At 39.1% G+C, this 21,628-nt stretch overlaps 1 protein-coding gene and 1 long non-coding RNA gene across 2 annotated transcripts; one reads left to right on the top strand and one right to left on the bottom strand.

The window, feature by feature from the left end:
• Positions 1–10,667: 10,667 nt before the first annotated feature.
• LOC148823780 (deoxyribonuclease-2-alpha-like) lies at positions 10,668–16,038 on the top strand. The gene is made up of 5 exons (XM_088928140.1): positions 10,668–10,672; positions 11,320–11,485; positions 11,735–11,739; positions 12,884–13,044; positions 15,725–16,038. The coding sequence occupies exons 1-5, from the start codon at positions 10,668–10,670 to the stop codon at positions 16,036–16,038; spliced, it is 651 nt and encodes a 216-aa protein (XP_088784266.1).
• Positions 16,039–18,889: 2,851 nt separating this feature from the next.
• LOC148823779 (uncharacterized) lies at positions 18,890–20,252 on the bottom strand. The gene is made up of 2 exons (XR_016093741.1): positions 19,973–20,252; positions 18,890–19,284 (listed from the first exon to the last, which is right to left on the bottom strand). It is a non-coding gene; the product is annotated as an uncharacterized LOC148823779 (long non-coding RNA).
• Positions 20,253–21,628: the final 1,376 nt, after the last annotated feature.

The raw sequence follows: 21,628 nt of genomic DNA, 5'->3' as shown, positions 1-21,628 counted from the left end.
AGCATGTAGATGATTGCATCCTCCACACCAACACTGGGCTGGTAGGCAAACTGTAGGGTGTCCAGTGATGAGCTGACCAGGGGTCTCAGGTGGGATAAGACCAGCCTCTCCAGTGTCTTCATGATGTGAGAAGTCAGTGCAACTGGTCTGTAGTCGTTGAGGACAGAGGGGCGCCCTTTCTTTGGTACCGGGACCAGGCATGATGTCTTCCAGATCACCGGGACTCTTTCCAAGCGCAGGCTCAGGTTGAACAGTCGCTGGAGCACTCCGCTCAGCTGATCAGCACAGGCCCTCAGAACTCTGGGGCAGATGTTATCTGGTCCTGTGGCCTTACCCTCGTGCAGCCTCTTCAGCTCCTTCTTCACCTGGTCAGCTGTGATGGTCAGCCTGGCCTGGGGGATGGTGCTCATAGTGCTTTCAGTGCTGCAGGTGTTAATGGTGGAGGTGTTGGAGAGTGGCAGCTGTGGGGGATGGGTGGGTGAGTAGCCGTCGGGGGTTGTGGCTGTAGGCGGCCATGTTTGTGGGGGGATGGAGGAGGTACTGGGCAGTCGCAGCTGTGAAGGGTTAGGGAGCGTGTGGCTGTGGGGGGATGGGTGTTGCGCCACAGAGGACTCAGAATTAAACCTGTTAAAGAACTGGTTCAACTCGTTGGCCATCTCCAGGTTCCCTTCTGTTGCACCCCCAGCCTGTTTGAAGCCAGTGATCTCTCTCATGCTGCTCCATACATCTCTCACCCTATTCCTTTGCAGCTTGTCCTCTATCTTCTTCCTGTATGCATCCTTGCTCTCTCTTAACTTCTGCTTTAGCTCCCTCTGTACACGCTTGACCTCTTCCTTATCTCCCCTCCTAAAGGCTCTCTTCTTGTCATTCAGAAGAGCCTTCAGGTCGCTGGTGATCATATGTGCATGTGTGTTTATTTGCTTGGACCTCATGATACTTCTGTAATGAAAGGACAGTGTTAACCTTAGAAACAAAGGCACACTCCTTATAAAAGAACTCTGAAAGCAATCAAATCCAGTTAAAAGATGTTATTGTTATTCTGCTATTATACAGTGTATTGTAATTATGTGTTTCAAGAAAATTAGTTTGAAGGCTTACCAAACCACACGACAAGGTTATGATCTAGTGTTGCTTACTGTAGTAAACTATGATAAGAACAGTAGATTAACTAGGGAAGCATCTGGGAACTTATTTTAACTTGATTTATCATGTTAAATGCAGGATTAGAGCACAAAATATTCTCATGGATTTGCCTTCACAAAAGTCAAACTATTCAATACCATTCAACATTCCTCATTCACACCCGATCATAACTATCATAACTTTCTGTAAGTAAGGATTCCATTGTACCAGTACATGTACAGTGGTGTGAAAAAGTGTTTGCCCCCTTCCTGATTTCTTTTTTTTTTGCATGTTTGTCACACTGAAATGTTTCAGATCATCAAACAAATTGAAATATTAGACAAAGATAACACAAGTAAACACAAAATGCAGTTTTTAAATGAAGGTTTTTATTATTAAGGGAAAAAAAAATCCAAACCTACATGGCCCTGTGTGAAAAAGTGATGGCCCCCCCTGTTAAAACATAAATCAACTGTGGTTTATCACATCTTTGGAAAGCTGAGTTCAATTTCTCTAGCCACACCCAGGCCTGATTACTGCCACACCTGTTCTCAATCAAGAAATTACTTAAATAGGACCTGCCTGACAAGGTGAAGTAGACCAAAAGATCCTCAAAAGCTAGACATCATGCTGCGATCCAAATAAATTCAGGAACAAATGAGAAACAGAGTAATTGAGATTTATCAGTCTGGAAAAGGTTATAAAGCCATTTCTAAAGCTTTGGGACTCCAGCGAACCACAGTGAGAGCCATTATCCAGAAATGGCGAAAACATGGAACAGTGGTTAACCTTCCCAGGAGTGGCCAGCCGACCAAAATTACCCCAAGAGCGCAGCAATGACTCATCCAAGAGGTCACAAAAAACTCCACAACAACATCCAAAGAACTGCAGGCTTCACTTGCCTCAGTTAAGGTCAGTGTTCATGACTCCACCATAAGAAAGAGACTGGGCAAAAACGGCCTGCATGGCAGAGTTCCAAGATGAAAACCACTGCTGAGAAAAAAGAGCATAAAGGCTCGTCTCAGTTTTGCCAGAAAACATCTTGATGATCCCCAAGACTTTTGGGAAAATACTCTGTGGACTGACGAGACAAAAGTTGAACTTTTTGGAAGGTGTGTGTCCCAATACATCTGGCGTAAAAGTAACACAGCATTTCAGAAAAGGAACATCATACCAACAGTAAAATATGGTGGTGGTAGTGTGATGGTCTGGGGCTGTTTTGCTGCTTCAGGACCTGGAAGACTTGCTGTGGTAAATGAAACCATGAATTCTGCTGTCTACCAAAAAATCCTGAAGGAGAATGTCCGGCCATCTGTTCGTGACATCTGTTCGAACCAAGCGCACTTGGGTTCTGCAGCAGGACAATGATCCAAAACACACCAGCAAGTCCACCTCTGAATGGCTTAAGAAAAACAAAATGAAGACTTTGGAGTGGCCTAGTCAAAGTCCTGACCTGAATCCGATTGAGATGTTGTGGCATGACCTTAAAAAAGCGGTTAAGGCTCGACAACCCTCCAATGTGGCTGAATTACAACAATTCTGCAAAGATGAGTGGGCCAAAATTCCTCCACAGCGCTGTAAAAGACTCATTGCCAGTTATCGCAAACGCTTGATTGCAGTTGTTGCTGCTAAGGGTGGCCCAACCAGTTATTAGGTTTAGGGGGCAATCACTTTTTCACACAGGGCCATGTAGGTTTGGATTTTTTTTTCCTTAATAATAAAAACCTTAATTTAAAAACTGCATTTTGTGTTTACTTGTGTTATCTTTGTCTAATATTTCAATTTGTTTGATGATCTGAAACATTTCAGTGTGACAATCATGCAAAAAAATAAGAAATCAGGAAGGGGGCAAACACTTTTTCACACCACTGTACATGCAGTAAGGTTCAAGTTCTATGTCAATATGCAAGAACAGATAAACTATTATCAAGGAAACAAGGCTTGATTAATACAGTGTAATACATTTAATACTGGTGTTAATTGAAGTCGCATACGTGCAGCTTTCAAGGGTGCCAGCCTGTAGAGGCAGCACCGGTATGGAGACTTTTCGGCAGCAGCGGGAGCAGTACGACGCATTACAGGGGAGGATTGGGAGGTTAGAGACACTCGTGAAGATGCAGAAGCCGGAGACAGTGTGTACCGGCAGTCAAACGCTTGAGCAGCTGTCTCCCGGTGAGTGCCTCCCCCCACTGCGCAGGTTGCAATGCCTGGCGGAAGCTCTGCCCCCCCCAGAGCACACACCGCCTCAGGACACTCCATCCCGGCTTCTCTGCTCACTACCGCCCAGGACCTGGCTGACGCTGTCCCCGCCGTCTGTCTCCCCTCAGGAAGCACCGTTTACACAGCGGAATTCACAGACGCCAGTGGAACGAACAATTCTCCCAGATATCCAACTGTTGCCCATCACTCAAGAGAAGGAGGGGGGGTTGTACTTGCAGTGCATCGGTATAGATGGGAAAGCCAGAGCCGACCGCTACGCCGCCCTCGTGTTTGGGGTGCTTATCATTCTCAGTGCATAACAAGGAAGATTAATAAACATAAACATAATCTCATGGTTAAATAGTCAAGTCTAGCCATGTGTGAGTCTAGTGTCACAGAGCTTCAACAGCAGATGACAACTTGTGAGTTCGATTAAGAATGAATAAAAGCATTTCATTAATAACGCGTTTGCGTTTGTCTGGGTGCTGACAAAGTAAAAAACAATTACTTTTTGACAATGAAGAACTGTGTCTGTGTCTCTCTCTCTGCTGGCGTTTGTAATCGTTTTTATTTTTAAATACATTTTAGCAAAGTAATGTACCATAAAAGTATTGTGAGACATATTTGGGTTAACATGTTCAGTGTTCAGTGTGTGGTAGTTTGTTTGGTGCGAGTGAAGTCTTATTTAATCTCTGACCCAGGGAAAAGTGTGGTGTGGACGGCTGAGGAGAGAATGCAGGCTCGCGCTGTGTCCGTTATTCTTTTTTTCTTTTTCTGGTTTGGTCGGATAGTTTTTGTTTTTGATTTATCAATAAAGTTTGATAATCGGCCAGTGAAAGCTCTGTTGTCCTTCACATGAATGCCTGAAACATTGTACCGAACCCAGGATTTTACAGTATTTTTTCTTTAAAATACCAATAACAGCAACATACAGTTTACATAATATATTGATGTTCCAAAATTAATATCGTTTATGACCTTTATGACCTTCGTTATGCTCTTCGTTAATGTCTAAGCCGGAACACATCATTATATCTCATTTTGTATGTCTTTTTTTAAAAAAATTGTTTGCCCAGCCTAACAGTATTGTTGTTATTGTTTTATCCTGTAAAGCGCTTTGAGGAGCCACCTTTAAAGGCGCCATATACAATAAAGTTCATTATTATTACTATTGTTAATTTGCTGGACAGAGAGGTGAACATTATTACACAGAAGACAAAGATAGCGATTTACTTTGCATTGTGCATTGTGCTGCTGTAATACAGTTTTAAATAATTAAAAGTCTAAACAGTATCAGCTTTATTTATGGGTTGTAATTTAAAAAATTTTAAAAAAGTCAAAAACCGCACTCAAAATGCAATTTATAGGTTTCTGGCAAGAGGAGACACCCAAATTTAATAATGTAACATGCCACTGTTTGTGCATGAATAAGGTTATACTGCTATTTCCTTAGATACTGTACGCGATTCCATGGGGTTTTTTTTTGAATCCCCGGCGGAACCGGGCATCCATAAGAATCAAGTAATAGGTTTCTTCCATGCTGAAAAAAAGAAGAAAGAAAACACATTCCATAAGAATCAGCGCTTTTATATAGCGCCTTTAAAGGTGGCTTCTCAAAACGCTTTACAGGATAAAAACAACAATAACAACAACAATATTGTATTTCATTGCACTTTGACAGATCGTCCTTAAATCAATTGTTGATTTAGTTTGACAGTAACCCTAACACTAACCCTATTTTATTTTTTCAAAGAAATGTTTGTTAAAAAAAGTCACGGCTCTGGCTGGATTCAAACACCCAACGAGTGATGTGTGAGTCAGGAACCTAACCCACAGCGCCACTGGCAAGGTCACATGAGGAGTGTTGAAAAAGCCCTACAGAAACATTATCAACAGACATCGTACAGCATGTACTATTCTTGTGTTGCGGTACATGAATATAATTATATCGTTATTAATTTCTTTAGATACGCGATTCCATATTATATTCCATTTTAATCAAATTCTAAAAGTATGCTTGTTGACTCCGGTATCACGTTGGTTAAAGACTTCGATGCTTAAAATGTTTAGGGAGAAATGGAATACTGGTGTGTATTTTTTCTTTAAAGTACCGAGACCAGCCATATACTGTATGTTTATGTTCCAAAATTAATATCGTTTATGGCCTTCACACGCGTTACAGTATGCTCCTATTCTTTTTTATGCTCAGCTACTAAGATTTCCCATACATTCCCGCTGAATGGAAAAGGGGCACTTTAATGTTCTGTATTAGCCAATACTAATATTCAATACTTTAATATCCTTTTCTGTATGTTTAACAATAGTGGGTACTGGCCTAATTCGTCCCTGCTCCCGTTGTTAGGTGTTAATGTGTTGTTAAGTGTGAATTTGTACCTGTTTCCCTGAGGTCTGGCTTTTTTTCTGGAAAACCATAACTCTGGTCTTGTCCAGATTGACTGTCGGCGCCCAGGTCTGACAGTGCTGCTCCAGCAGTGCCAGGTTCTGGCGCAGCCTCTGTTCTGTGGGCGACAGCGGGACCAGGTCGTCTGCACAGAGCAGGAACTCGATTTCCATAATTAATGCAGATCAGTAAATCAAGGGACAAAACAATTATTGCGCCCGGGTCCTCAATGGGCTTTGACGTGCTAATGCGTTGGTTTAACAGTCCGGGTGTGGCAAGCCTCTAATGTCTCCCGACTTCGGCAAAAGGCACCTAGCCTTCCTAGGATTGTTGACCGGGGCGGGGGACATTCGGGGATGTAAGTCTGAGAAAGACAGTCTCACGTTTGTGGACAGTCTGTCCACAAACAAAACATGTAAAAAAAACAATTACTTTTTGTCAATGGAATCCGGTGTGTGTGTCTCTCTCTGCTGGATGTCCCTCTCACTCTCTGCTGAATGAATAAAAGCATTTTATTAAAAACGCGTTTGCATTTGTCTGGTATTTACTTTGGTCCCTTTTAACTGTTTTTCGATCTACTGTATTGCTTTGAGATGCCACTTTTAAAGGTGATATGTAAAATAAAGTTTTTTATTATTGTTATAGAGAAACATGATCAGATTTTCCCTGGTTCAGAAAAAAAGATCTAAAGTGCTACACCTAACATTCTTAATTCGATGTATTTAAAGCAGTGAACTACTGTAGGTGTAACATAACATTCAGAAATACAATCGAGAATAGTTTTGTGGTGTTTGTTTAGATGAAACGTTCCTAAAACGTATAACGTAACAAAATTAAAGACGATTAAAATCTGTAATCTTTCCACTTGTACCGTATGTCATCGGAAAGTTTCTGCTTTGTGTAAGGATAGTATCAAAAAGTAATCTTAAGTGGTGAGAAAGCTGTGCTCAATGTATTTAAGGGACTTAAAAGTAAAAGGAGATGCTTCATATTGCTTGACTAATTTTAAAAACTAAGTTATAAATGCAGACGCTCCCTCGGTGCCGCGCCGGGTGTAAATATTAAAATATACATTCGTCCCGGGCACAGGCCGAAGAGCGCCCGGCTGGGGTGCGCGGGGAAGAGCAGGACACTAGTGAAAGGCGGGGTTTAGGAAGGCGTACAGTCTGGGCAGGTATAGATTACACTTTTCTAAAACGTATTTGAAAAATAAAAACGATTACAATCTAATCCTTCCACGTTTGATCCCAAAATCCCAAGAAATATAAATCTAAACGGGTAGAAAGCTATGCTGAAAGTTTATTAAGATACCTAGAAGACAGAGATACTGTATCAATTTATGTTGCATTAGCCTGATTATGATTAAAAAAACACATATAATTAAACACGCGTTTGCGATTTAAATGAAAACACGATTTAAATCAATATAAATGTTTATATTGTATCGCATACTGTCCAGCCTCCATTTCTCTATAAAAATTTACTCTATTACACACACACACACAATAGAAGCAGGAAGCAGAAGCAGGGACCATTGTCAGAAGGGAAGAAGGTGACTATTCATTGTTATCAAAAATGACTTAGAATCGATCATGTTGTGATATTTTGAAATATAAAAGTCAATTGATTGTCCATAATATCGCTATTCTATTTTTTCGAAGAAATGTTTGTTAAAAGAAAAGTCCAGCACCAGCTGGATTTGAACACACAACCCGTGAGTTGGTAATCAGGCACGTAGACCAGTAGGCTACAAGGGAAGTCTCATGAAGAGAGAGGCGAAACAGCCCTACACAGCCCTGTCGCAGTACACGAATATAATCATATCGTTATTAAATTCTTTAGATACGCGATTCCATATTATATTAGCAGAAAAGCTTAAAACTACCACTTTTTCACACGCTATTTCACATGCTAGTTAAATACTTTGATGCTTGAAATGTTTAGGGAGAAATGGAATACCGGTGTGTATTTTTCCTTTAAAGTACCGATTCCTGGAATCTGACTGGCTGACACCCTTCTGAAGTGGTTCCATAAAATCTGGCATACGGAAAAGAAAGCATTGATAAAAAAAGCCTGGATTCTCATGTATCTCATACAAGTATCTTTTAATACAGTCTTTGCTGTGCTCTTGAGGATCCTTGTGATATTTTGAGCTCTAGTTGAATGATAAGTGTCGCATTTTAAATCATTTTCGTAGTTAGAAATTATGAAACGCCCTGTTAAAAGCAAGGGAGTTTTTATGCCCGTTGAAGTAAAACAAAATGCCTGACAAAGTATGGCTTGGGCAGATTCCAAGCGCTTGTACAAATGTGCTAAAGAAATTATACTTTGAGTATACAGCTTGTCCAAAGTCATTCATTATTAATACTATTAGTAATATCTTCGGTAAAGGCTTTGATGCATAAATATTTCTGATAAAGGTAGGTTGTGTACTTTTGTCCAACTGAGCAATCTTGCTTTCATAAAATATACCAACATTTTAATGACTGATGATTAACATGCTGTAATACACAGTTCAAAATTAAAAGCTCAAATGCTGTACATGAGAGGTTAAGCTCCCCCTGGCGGTTTTACAAGGTGATGCCGGATAGTTTCCGGCATGACGTCAAATGACGTCGATTAACCGCGTGATACCGCGACACGCCCACCGGCGTATGCCACGAAATACCCCACCCATTTTGAATGGCTGCATCTGTACAAGACAGAAGGACACAGAAAATGGGGGGGAAAAAAACATCACAGACAGCACAACAAACAATATAATTGTATCTGTAATACTTGCTGGGTTTGCTTGCTTATTCCTATGATTAAAGCCAAGTGCAATGTTTGCTACATATGCAGGATGTGAATTGTTCATTTTATATATATCTAAAATAAAATATTTTAAAATTTACACTATTTCAGGGTAGAACATTTACATGTGTGATTCTGCAGATTTTGTCCAAATCATTGATTCAGTAGAAAACATTTATTTGATGATTTACTGTGTATGGTGAAGACATGATGGCACGTCCGAAGTATATACTGTGTCTGAAGAATACCAACACCAGCTTTCTGTGTTTTCTGGTTTTAAAACTTGAATCATAAAGCTTTAAAGTATATATTTCCATCTTGTTTTTGTTCATTATTTTTTTTCCCATTTACATTTCTTTGACTGAGGCATCACATAAGCTAAGAACAAATCTGTTGCCATCAGAGCTTTTTCTCCTGGTGAAAATCACTGAGTTTAAAAACACTTCTGTAAGTCAATATAATACTGATGTTTATAATAAAAGATTCATCTGCTGGGTAAAACAAAACTAAAGATGCTTGTTTTGGGCTCTAGGTTTCTATTGAATTGAATTTACAGTAGTCCATTTCTAAATGAATACAGTAAATTAAATTGTTGAGATTAAGAAATAAATCTACATACTTCATGGCCAATTGTCAGTTCAAGAGAACTGAAAATAATTAATAGGATTAAGAATAGTCCTATTTTGGACTATGGTTTTCAATTCTCTTAATCTGACTTTTGGCCATGAAGTATGTTCAGTTAAATTGGGTTGGACAAAAAAGCCAAAAGTCAGATTAAGAGAATTGAAAACTAGCCCAAAATAGAAGTTTTTTTGTTTAGGTTGATCAATTATACAGTTCTTGTTTGATTCATGAACTGAACTGATTAATTGACTTCGTCAGCTGGAAGCAGGCTTGATAATGGACTCTGTTCAAAAAGAGCAGACTTGTCCTTTAAAAACATTGAAACTGAAAAACCAGACGGATCAAAAACGATCAAATTTTGAGATTTGAATGTATCTTGTGTGACCTTTTTCAGGGATTGTGATGTTAGACAGACAGACAGGAGTGTGGCTGGTTCACAGCACCCCGGAGCTTCCAGATGTGAAAAATCATTCTACATCATTCTGGCCCTCCAGTGGGCATGAAAATGCACAGACCTTCTTCTGCAGGACTTACACATACAGCACCTTCAAGGACATAGGTAGGCATTCACATGTACATACAGCTGTGTGAAACTTTTCTTGAACAACTTTGATTGCTGAGCTTTAGTATGTCCATGGCATTGACATCGCAGCTGTCTATCACTTTCTGAAAGCCTTTGGTACAATTTTTCCAGATTTTAAGATTCAAGTATTGGTTATTTGCAGTTTTTGTTCTGGTTTGGTGCACCTTTTCTTTACCTATTCTAAATTTACCTGTGGGGCAAAAACCAGTCTATTCTGTTATTTTCTGTTGGTGGTTCAATTACATTTGCACGCTTAATATAACCCTGAGAATAGGTGGACACTAATAGACTTACACCTCATTGTGTATACAGATGAAAATAAATACCGAAATAGCCTTAGACTTTCTAATTGAATCTAAATGATGTGTATTTTGGCTGCTGAAAATGTATGTCAACATTTTAGAACTTGGAGGATAGTTTAACAAATGAAAATAAATAAAGGTAACTCTCCAAACTAATGGAAAAAGAAAGGGGGCATTTGACCTGGATGTATGAAAATGCCATGCTTACTCTTGGTTATTTTTCATTCTTGTCTCTACAGCTGTGCAACTCCAGTATATCCATGTATACTCTTTTGACTATCACATCCCCCAAACCTTCCACAGAGACCTTCAGTGTGTGGCTCAGAGAACATGCTATCCCAGGAAAGAGCCTTGGTTTAAGCAGCTTTAAAGTACAGAGACCAGCCATATACTGTATGTTTATGTTCCAAAATTAATATCGTTTATGGCCTTCACACGCGTTACAGTATGCTCCTATTCTTTTTATGCTCAGCTACTAAGATTTCCCTTCAGTGGTAAAATTCCATATAAATATTCAATACTTAAACGGGCACAGTAAAGACATTTAAATCTTTCTACGACCGACCAATGCACCACGAGTGCCCCTGTCGGTCAACCAATCACGTACCGCGGTATTTTGCGTCATCTCGCGTCACGATGCGCGATGACGTAGCCAATTACCCCCGGTACGTGCCTGTGCCGCGCACTTTGAATGGCTGCATCTGTAAATCCAGGGTACAGTGTCTATGATTTTTTTTTGTCATAAAGAAATTACTATTGGATTTTAAAGTGTTTTTTTCCTTTCAATAGTTCGTTTTGAAACGATTCACCAGAATGTATTCTTGAGGAGAGTAATGTTTGTGAGATGCTTGCCTTGCCTCGCTTCTTTTAGTCAACTGTTGACTCTTTGTCAACTGCTGCAGTTCAGTTCTACAGAGCTCTGCTGGTTTAAAATGCAGAAAATGAGCTCTAATCGCATAAGATTATTCCAGTTTTTCCACAATGCTCATGTCAAACATGGGCGACCCCTAAAAACAAGAGCTATTTTCACTTTGTAGGCCACTACATCACCTAGAAATGATCAAGGCTGCTTGACCCTTCTTCTCTTGCCACAGGTTCTGTTCATCTCCCAGAAGCACCAGTGCACCCACAGACTGGCAACAGACACTAGTATTGTTTAAGTGCCCTTTTTATTTTCTAGTGATCACAACAGTTAACACTGTCTGTCCAACACCCAGGACACATTGTACAGTGTCACAGTTCTAGAGCAGTATACAGTATGTAATACTCTTTTATGTGTTTTTGGAATCATACAGGTTTATTCTGTATAAGCTGCCAGACCACGATGAAGGAAGAGGTCTGCGATACCTCTACATGGATGACCATACCAATGGCTGGGTATATGGGAAGAAATTGGTGAATGACTCCAAGAGTGCAGTGGGGCAGACTTTGCAGCCTTTTTTGTCCTACATTCATAAAAAGGTAAGAAACCTTTATTTATAATCTGTGTCATCTCCCAGAAAGTGAGGTCAGGATATACATTGTCTTTTCGATGTGTTTATTTTCACAGGTTTCTCTTATAATTCAAAAGCCTTTTGTGCAATACAAATACAAACTTTGTATTGATATTTTTTATATTCCTTCCTAAAAGACTGTGGACTTTGGGTATCTTCTATACAACGATCAACCTCCCAAGTCATTTAAACCTGCTCCTTCATCTTTTGGACACAGCAAAGGTAAGTAACATTTTATAATGTACAAGACAGAAGGACACAGAAAATGGGGGGGGGGGGAAAAAACATCATAGACAGCACAACAAACAATATAATTGTATCTGTAATACTTGCTGGGTTTGCTTGCTTATTGCTATGATTAAAGCCAAGTGCAATGTTTGCTACATATGCAGGATGTGAATTGTTCATTTTATATATATCTAAAATAAAATATTTTAAAATTTACACTATTTCAGGGTAGAACATTTACATGTGTGATTCTGCAGATTTTGTCCAAATCATTGATTCAGTAGAAAACATTTATTTTATGATTTACTCAATATGGTCAAGACATGATGGCACGTCCGAAGTATATACTGTACTGTTTCTGAAGAATACCAACACCAGCTTTCTGTGTTTTCTGGTTTTAAAACTTGAATCATAAAGCTTTAAAGTATATATTTCCATCTTGTTTTTGTTCATTATTTTTTTTCCCATTTACATTTCTTTTTCTGAGGCATCACATAAGCTAAGAACAAATCTGTTGCCATCAGAGCTTTTTCTCCTGGTGAAAATCACTGAGTTTAAAAACACTTCTGTAAGTCAATATAATACTGATGTTTATAATAAAAGATTCATTTGCTGGGTAAAACAAAACTAAAGATGCTTGTTTTGGGCTCTAGGTTTCTATTGAATTGAATTTACAGTAGCCCATTTCTAAATGAATACAGTAAATTAAATTGTTGAGATTAAGAAATAAATCTACATACTTCATGGCCAATTGTCAGTTCAAGAGAACTGAAAATAATTAATAGGATTAAGAATAGTCCTATTTTGGACTATGGTTTTCAATTCTCTTAATCTGACTTTTGGCCATGAAGTATGTTCAGTTAAATTCGGTTGGACAAAAAAGCCAAAAGTCAGATTAAGAGAATTGAAATTAGCCCAAAATAGAAGTTTTTTTGTTTAGTTTGATCAATTATACAGTTCTTGTTTGATTCTTGAACTGAATTGATTAATTGAATTCGTCAGCTGGAAGCAGGCTTGATAATGGACTCTGTTCAAAAATAGCAGACTTGTCCTTTAAAAAGATTGAAACTGAAAAACCAGACGGATCAAAAACGATCAAATTTTGAGATTTGAATGTATCTTGTGTGACCTTTTTCAGGGATTGTGATGTTAGACAGACAGGAGTGTGGCTGGTTCACAGCACCCCAGAGCTTCCAGATGTGAAAAATCATTCTACATCATTCTGGCCCTCCAGTGGGCATGAAAATTCACAGACCTTCTTCTGCGGGACTTACACATACAGCACCTTCAAGGACATAGGTAGGCGTTCACATGAACATACAGCTTTAGTATGTACATGGCATTGACATCGCAGCTGTCTATCACTTTCTGAAAGCCTTTGGTACAATTTTTCCAGATTTTAAGATTCAAGTATTGGCAGTTTTTGTTCTGGTTTGGTGCACCTGTTCTTTTCCTATTTTAAATTTACCTGTGGGGCAAAAACCAGTCTATTCTGTTATTATCTGTTGGTGGTTCAATTTCATATGCACGCTTAATATAACCCTGAGAATAGGTGGACACTAATAGACTTACACCTCATTGTGTATACAGATGAAAATAAATACCGAAATAGCCTTAGACTTTCTAATTAAATCTAAATGATGTGTATGGTGGCTGCTGAAAATGTATGTCAACATTTCAGAACTTGGAGGATAGTTTAACAAATGAAAATAAATAAAGGAAACTCTCCAAACTAATGGAAAAAGAAAGGGGGCATTTGACCTGGATGTATGAAAATGCCATGCTTACTCTTGGTTATTTTTCATTCTTGTCTCTACAGCTGTGCAACTCCAGTATATCCATGTATACTCTTTTGACTATCACATCCCCCAAACCTTCCACAGAGACCTTCAGTGTGTGGCTCAGAGAACATGCTATCCCAGGAAAGAGCCTTGGTTTATGCAGCTGCCCCTGACATCTTTAGCAGGGGAAACTTTCACCAGCTTTGCAAAATACTCTAGATTTAACGACGGTGAGCACCACTTCTTCCCTCTCAATTCCTTTTCATGAAGTTTCTGATAAATGCAAGTCGATCTGAAATTTCCCTTATGCAAATGGCACTACCACCCATACCAATGCCAGATATTGGTTTTAAGATTAAACAAAACGTATTTTTCTGTTCTACAACTTACTTCAGACATCCCCCTTCATTCGCATTTCTTTTCAAAAGCTGCTCAAACAATGTGTGAGATGGGGGGAAAACAACATTGCGAAGGCACAAAACCTGTCAGTGTTCAGAAAAAGAAAGCCAAGGCAGAGCTAGAGTCTGCAAAACAAAAAAATCAGTAAAGTCTATGGATCACGGTTTTTTCCCAACTGATCGCTTCTTTAGAAACTATTCTCCAATTCAAAATACAGAAACAGTAGTGAACAACACAGTTGCCATGATCCATAAACAATCTCTGTGCTTCATTATTGCAGTTTGTTCCTGGAGAAGTGAAAATGTCACATCAGTTATTTTTCTCATTTTAGATATTTGGAATCAATAGTTTGCTGGTTAACTAATTTTTTGCATGCCTCTACATTTTAAAATCACAAATGAATTATCACAGTTCCAGACCAGTACCAGCTTGGAATAGATGACGAAATGTACTTATTCCTTCAAAATATGTGCTATAACAGCCCCACAGTGATGCTAAGTGTCGGAGTTGGCATAAGTTGTACCAATGATGTTTCTTTCACTGACAACACTACAAGAGCACTGGTGCCCAGCTGGTCATAGAGGTTGCAGTTATCGGACGCGTTTGAGATCGCTTGGATATCCCAAAGTGCCCAATCTTGTTGTGTTGGTGTTGGTATTCAGTGAATTATGTATCACTGCTGAAACTCGGTCAACAGTGTCTGATTTACTCTGAACAAGCACTTATTGAGCCTCTCAGAATCTGAATTTATTTATTTAAAGTCTAACTCTATTGTATGTTGGCCGTTTCTAGCCAGCAAGACCCACTTTCTCACAAAGATTTTGTTGGAACAATATCCAGTTTATTTTTAGTCAAAGCCTTTCCCAATTGAAGATGTATTTATATAAAAAAGCAGACTTCGTTTTGGTGAAACTTTCTCAATCTGCCACCTGGCAACTGAACTTTCCTACATGGTTCTGCGGTTACACTTTAGATTTAAGGTTTCATAGCATCGCTTTCTTTCAACAGAGATTTTATGGGATGTTAGTAAAGCATTCATTTATATTCAGTAGTAATTTAGGTTTAGGATTTGTGTCTGAGGTAGTTTGTAGGTGCTTTATTAACATTCTGTAAAGCCCAATTCTTGAGCAAATTGATTAATAGAATATTTCAATCTTTTATTTATACAACAATCTAAAACAAATGTTTTTCTCTTGGTATGTTGATTTAAACACAAGACAGGATAAAAATATAACTTGTGTAGCTTCTTTAGATACCATTTAATACCTAAGAACACGAGAGGTTACATTTGGCCCATTTAGCTAATTTCTTAGTAGTTGATTCAAGGATCTCATCCTGCTGTTTCTTGAAAGGAACCAGGACTTAAATAACATGTGCAGTTTGTTCCATTAATCTCAACTCGTTTTGAAAAGAAATTGATTAATTGATACAAGGATCTCATTCTGCTGTTACTTTAAAGGTTATTGGAAACGGTTGTCATATTTTATTTAAATACATTTAAAATAAAGGTTATGTAGAAAAGGAACAATCCAGTAAGTTTCAAACACCGCCCTTCAAAAGCAATATGTCACACTTCACACTTGATCTACTGTATATTGGTGGTGTTGATTTAAAAAAGAACGTTCTGGGTAGCAGCCAGTACAGTACAGCATTCAGAGAGGGGGGGAGAAATACACATTCACTTGTTCTCGGTTCCAGTTTGACGTTTTGGTAGCAAGTGCACTTCCTGTTTTTGGTTGGGTAGAAAGTGTGCCTGGAACAGATTCTAACATGGAACCTGTGACTCTGTTCCGTTTCAGATCTCTACTCGGGTTTGCTGGTTAACTATTTAGGAGACAACTTCTTTGCCAAAAGTTGGGGGAAGCTTCATCGGCCTCTGCCGTCGAATTGCTCCGTGGCGCACAAGGTGTACAACGTGACGACGATGCAGCTGCCAGAGGCCAGGCCTTTCGGCATCATGGTGGACCACTCCGTGGTGTGTGACGAAGGGCGGGGGTCCGCACTGGACCTGCATCGCGGACACGAACCGAGAGATCAGTCAAACGAGAAGAGGAGGCGGGGCTGTGTGCACGAGCAGGCCTGGAGTGTGGAAGGCCTTCCTCACAGTAGTTGACACATTTGAGGACTGCCAGTAACACGTGGCTGGCAGAAATAGACAAACAAGAAAGGGCTGCTTTTCAAAAGATACTGCATAGTTTTTCCAAGTCAAAGCAAATGGTGGTAAGTAATATGTAAGAAAACTCTGCAGTAGCTCAAGTAGGTAGTGTGTCAACACGCGTAGGCAGCAAAAGAGAAGAAAAGAAACGGGAACTGACACCTGAAGAAGACTCTACAGCTGAAATATTGTTTCTTTTCTTCTCTTTTCAGCATGGAATAAACCTTTACATGTTCCTAAACTATTCAGTACTGACCTTAATAGCAAAAGTAAAATGTATTTATAAAGGATATGTATCATGAGGAAGTCATGCATCTAAAAAAACATTTTTTGAATGAAGTACTGAATATATCGGGGGGGAATATACGTGTGTATTAGCTTTCAACACTACACTTTTCTCAAAATATTGCAAATGCAAGTGATCTCCAGTGTCTTTTAAACATAATCAATAAGTTTGTTTTCACAGCAGTATTGTAATATATTAATAGTGTAATGCTGACAACACTTTACACAGAAACCACACAATGGATGAGTAATATATATATTTTTACTAGCTAAATCAATAACACCACAGACTACGTATTGCAAAACACAAGACAACCTATGCTTTTCAGAACAGGTGGATAGGGTTAAATAAAAACAATCACCACATCTTCATATACAGTACAGTTACTACATTATTGATCAACTTGAAGCATTGGATTATATGACTGTTTACTCTGTGGAGCTGTCCACTTCGACTGGCTTTGTAATAGGCCTGTACAGTTTAAAAGAGAGAGTTTATGTTCACATTTTTATAAAGAATAAGGTTACAGTGCCGTGCTGGTGTTTCGATCTGGTAAGAATATCTTAAGTCTATTAAACCTTCCAGCATTCCTTAATGATTTACTGATTTTTAAGTCAAAGGCCATACGCCTAGCTGAAGTTAAAAAATATCTGAGGAACTTAAACCATTATCAAGCTGGCACTTGCAAAAGCAGGCATGTCTCTAATGTTGGGTAGGATTGAGTCTCCCCTTGCAGTCTTGATTGTCTGACCTGCTCAATGCCTATGACCTCACAGTGATGTCACTCACAGTCGTGTTTTCTCCAGTGGGTGATCTCTCTTTTATAAGCTCAAAGCATGTCAAGTGGGGAAAGACTCTCTCTCATGAGTATGTCAGAGGAGTGTGTGCACATTTCCTCATCCTGTTTCAGTTGTGTTATTTTAACCTTTGCTAATCCGATAGGTAAATATTAACCCACATATAAGCCGTGCCCGGGAATGTAGACAGTGGAAACTGAAAAATGAACTTCACATGGCACAATTTACCATTCTTACCACTTAAAAAAAAGCTCTTAGTTTTTAAATAAATAAAGTAAAATGTAAAGGTGCTTTTTTTTCTGCACAAAACTGTCTTTCATAATGTAATATTATGCTGTGGATTAAAAACAAAAGATTCTTTAAAAAATCCCAAGTATAAGTTGTTATAATTAGATGCCATTGTATGCTATATTCGTTTATAGTAGTGCAGGTGGGTAGCTGCGTCAGCATGCGTAGTCTGTAAAGGAACAATAGGTTTATTCCATGCTGAAAAGAGAAGAGAGAAAAGGTTTCGGCTGTGAAGCCTTCTTCAGGTGTGTCTCCACACACCTTAAGAAGGCTTCACAGCCAAAACGTCATATTAATTTATAGCCGTATCTTTAATTTGTAAAAAGCAGTTTTTGAGCAAAAAAAGATGTATTTCTAATATCACACTTAAAGAGGGAGTAGAAACTCCATTGAAACAGATGCCCACAGCCACAATTTAACGGCAGCTGATTGTCAGAGCCACCTGAGAAGTGACAGAGAAAAGCCTAATTTCACAGGGAAATGGTTGTTCTCTTTGAAAGGTTCAATTGAATATATGGAATTAATATTCTGTTTGAATGTATCTCATGAATGCTGTTAAATGATAGTACCTATACAGTACTAACTACATGCTTCAAGACTACCATTGAGTAAATTAAATTCTAGAGGCTAAATACTGTATGCAGTACAGTGGGAAATATTGAATTGTTTTGGGAAGTAAAAGACAAATTATATTTACAGTGACTACTGTTCAGGGGATAAAGTGAGTTCCTGAAGTGATTATCCAGAAATAACTCATTTATAAACCATAAATATAAAGTGTTGCCAAAGCAGGACAGTTTAGTCCAAAAACCTACTGTTCCCCCTAGTGGAAATATAGTGTTTGTACCGCTTTCCTTGTGCTACAAGAATATTTGCCAGTATCAAATGATCATAATGTATCTCTTCCAGGCTAAAATAAGCAACAGTAAACTCTGGTATTTAACTGGAATATAGTAGCATAAAAAAGTGGTGCAGTGGTGCTGTCTCAGAGCACTGTGGCCATGAGTTCATCCTCAGACCTGGGGTTTGTATGTTCTACATGTGTTTGCTTGGGTTGTCTTCAGGTAATTGGCTTTTGTGAAAATTGTCCCTGGTGTGAGTGTGCGCTGTGATGGACAGGTGTCCAGTTCAGGGTAAATCATGCCTCTGGCTCCCCTGCAACCCTGTATTGGATAATGCAGTTAGAAAATGGATGGATTAAAACCTTCATTACCTTTATAGAATTCTTTCATTTTAACATTATTTTAGTACTGGAAACCACTGTAATTTTAAATCATATCCATTCAGCTATCAACTATTTTACCACAATATTACAGTACATTTTACCTTTTGTATATCCTTCTGAAACAGTGCTGCTGTGCATTCCATTGCAAAAAACGCTACATACATTCTGCTACCAGAAAGTCTCATTAAAACACTAAAGATAACATACTCATTAAGTGCAATTTGAGACTTTACATCTCATTTAATATGGAGACCGTAGACTGACACTGACTCAATACATACAGTGAAAGTGGTTCAAGCTTTTAGAGACAACCTGTAAAATCTCACGGTCAGTCTCTGAGTTTGCAGATTGATTAAGACGCACAGTCTTTGGGGTGGGAATTCTTTCTTATTGGCTTATTTGCTGACAAGGGAGAGTTGACACATTCAAGAACACCATCCACAATTCAGAGGCAAGGTTATTAGATCTGCAGCAGGTGATTAAGAGACTCTTCTCCGGCTCCTCTTTTCATTGTACAGGGAGATGGCTGGGAGCAGCACTCTGATAATGGACACTGCCACCCACGCCACTATATTCTCCGCCATGTCATTCAGTTCTTCCGTTGTTATCTGTTTTAAAGCAACAGCATAAATGTAGGTTAACCACGGAGGACTAACATTGTCTTTTATTGCTTTTAACAGGGTGTCAGCTGAGCATTAGACAGGATTCATCCATTCTCCCAGCAAACAGTGATAGGCTGATTTCTTTTTAACGTCTTATTTTGTTTCGACTTCTCCTTGGAATATATCATATTCTATTCACATTTTTTCTACAGCCTACAGCCTATTCTGGACTTTTCTTTCATTTCCTTTCCCTTCTTACCTCTCTCCCTCCTATTCCTTCTCTCTCCCAAAACCAAACCATTGTGCATTTTACTACACTGTATTACAATTAAAACACAAGATGAAAGGTTCTTATAAAATAGCTACAAATTATTTGTTTCTGGTACTAAATCTGTTTTGAAAATCATACGGCTTGGGGCACATTGCATTCTCTTCTTCTGACAAGATACCAAGGGTTTTGAGTCCCAGCTGGGTTTCTTCACAAGTCTTTTTCATAGGAACCCAATTCGAACAGATTACATACAGTAATTTCTCATTTTCTCGGGCAGTGCAATAGATGCTGTTAATGGAATACAAGTACATTTTAAAAGACAACCTTAGATAATGTGACAATCAGTGCACTTCTTTTCAGTCCTTCAGATATCCCTTGTGGTGCCTCCGGGGGAAAGTTTATGTAAATGAGAGAAGTACTCACACCACACTTTTCTTTCCTGAGTTTCGTGGCGTTTCTTCCTCCAATTATCTTCCAAATCCAGTCCGTAATCCGCTCTATTAATCCTGTTCCGATCCGAGTTACAAAAATCCATAATAAAGCCAATCCGCGATGTATCCTTATCCACTATCCGCAATCCAAGAACCATAAACCTTTTCTCCTTTCAGTAGTCCGTTATTCCTTAGTCCGATCTTTAACATAAACCTCTTTCCTCTCTCTTCCTCCAAACCGCATTCACCTTATCGGCTTCCGCCTTGTCCACTGCCTCCGGGGCACTTATATTTCAGTTCCTGATGCGGCTCAGCTGTGTCTCATTGTTTCTCAGGGTAGACCCTTTCCATATACGGGTCAGCTGATTCTTTTTGGCAGCCATTTTGCTTAGGTCCATATCTAGTATTTTAAGTAGGTCATTCCGAAAATACCTGTTATGAATGACCCTTCCCCAGGTCATCTTACACCCTTTACTTGGCTGGCCTGTAATGTGGGTGTTATATTCTATGATTTTCTCCTTGTTTTATTTATTACCTTGTCCAGTAGGTGGCAGAATTAGCACAGTAAGGAACTAGGCTTAAGGAGCAATATTTGTTTAATCAAGCTGACATCTTCCTCTAAAATATGTTTTTTTTTCCGTAGTGGTATGAAAAACACAACCTGAAAATATAGTAATGAAAATGAAAAGTCAAAGCTTGTGCAACCAGGTGATGAGCAGCTGGGCCCGGGAATCGGGAACAGCGCCTCGTGCAGGCTGGTAGACCCTCGCTACCAGCCTGCTGTACGCCTGACTTGTACGTATCTCTGGAAACTCTCCCATGGTTCTTTCTAATCTTTTAGGTAAGATCTGAAGTAATAAGGCTTTTTTAAAAGGCCTGTAAGTTTATGTTTACTGATGTCATAGTTTCGGTTTAAGGTTTACACGTTTATATGTTTTAAGAGTATCAAAAGTGTATTCGGGCTCTGCGGATTATCAGAGACGAAATTGAACTTCGTTAGCTAACTGTGTGAAGTCGCTAGATGAAAACTGTCTGTGTGTTGTGAGTTAAGTTCTTAGTGAGTTGAGTTGTTATGTTGTCGCGTTTAAATGGTGTTATAGTAAACGTCTTAAACAGGGGAAAACAACATGTATGAGGGTAGGAGTCAGACTCTCGCTACCAGCCTGCTGTAAACCTGACTTGTACATATCTCTGGAAACCTTCCCATGTTTTTTTCTATTTTTGTAGAAAATAAACTTTAAAAAAGGAAACCGTGTGTGAGTTCCTATTGCGCGCATCGGTGAGTGCACACGATCAACGGTAAAGCTGCCAGAACTGAGAGGGCCCCGCTAGAGGTCACCACAGCCAGGCAGAATAGGGACTGTGACGTAAACTTGAGCAGTGCGTTATGGGAGTTGTAGTTCATAAAGCCAACGCTATGTCCGTGAGCAACTATAGCCAGTTCTAAAACCCGGCTCCCCTTAAGTGAGGATTACACTTCCATTCCAGGCTTTTCTATAGAAGCCCGTTTCCGCCAGGGAGTAAAAAAATCGCGCTATGGTATCTCAGAATTCCGACTTAGCAACTCAGAATTGCGACTTAGCAACTCAGAATTGCGACTTAGTATCTCAGAAAGTACCTCAGTTGGCAGGACCTGGGTTTGAGCCAA

The sequence above is a fragment of the Atractosteus spatula genome, chromosome 11, assembly GCF_055471065.1.
Source record: "Atractosteus spatula isolate fAtrSpa1 chromosome 11, fAtrSpa1.hap1, whole genome shotgun sequence".
Taxonomy (NCBI): Eukaryota; Metazoa; Chordata; class Actinopteri; order Semionotiformes; family Lepisosteidae; genus Atractosteus; species Atractosteus spatula.
The sequence above is the reverse complement of the archived record's forward strand: the minus strand, read 5'-3'. Positions and strand labels throughout refer to the sequence as shown.

What these genes read in the sequence shown, in the direction of transcription:
- LOC148823780 (XM_088928140.1), top strand. An exon ending in CAGCACCTTCAAGGACATAG is followed by an intron (nt 13,045 to 15,724) that starts GTAGGCGTTCAC and finishes GTTCCGTTTCAG; the next exon opens with ATCTCTACTCGGGTTTGCTG.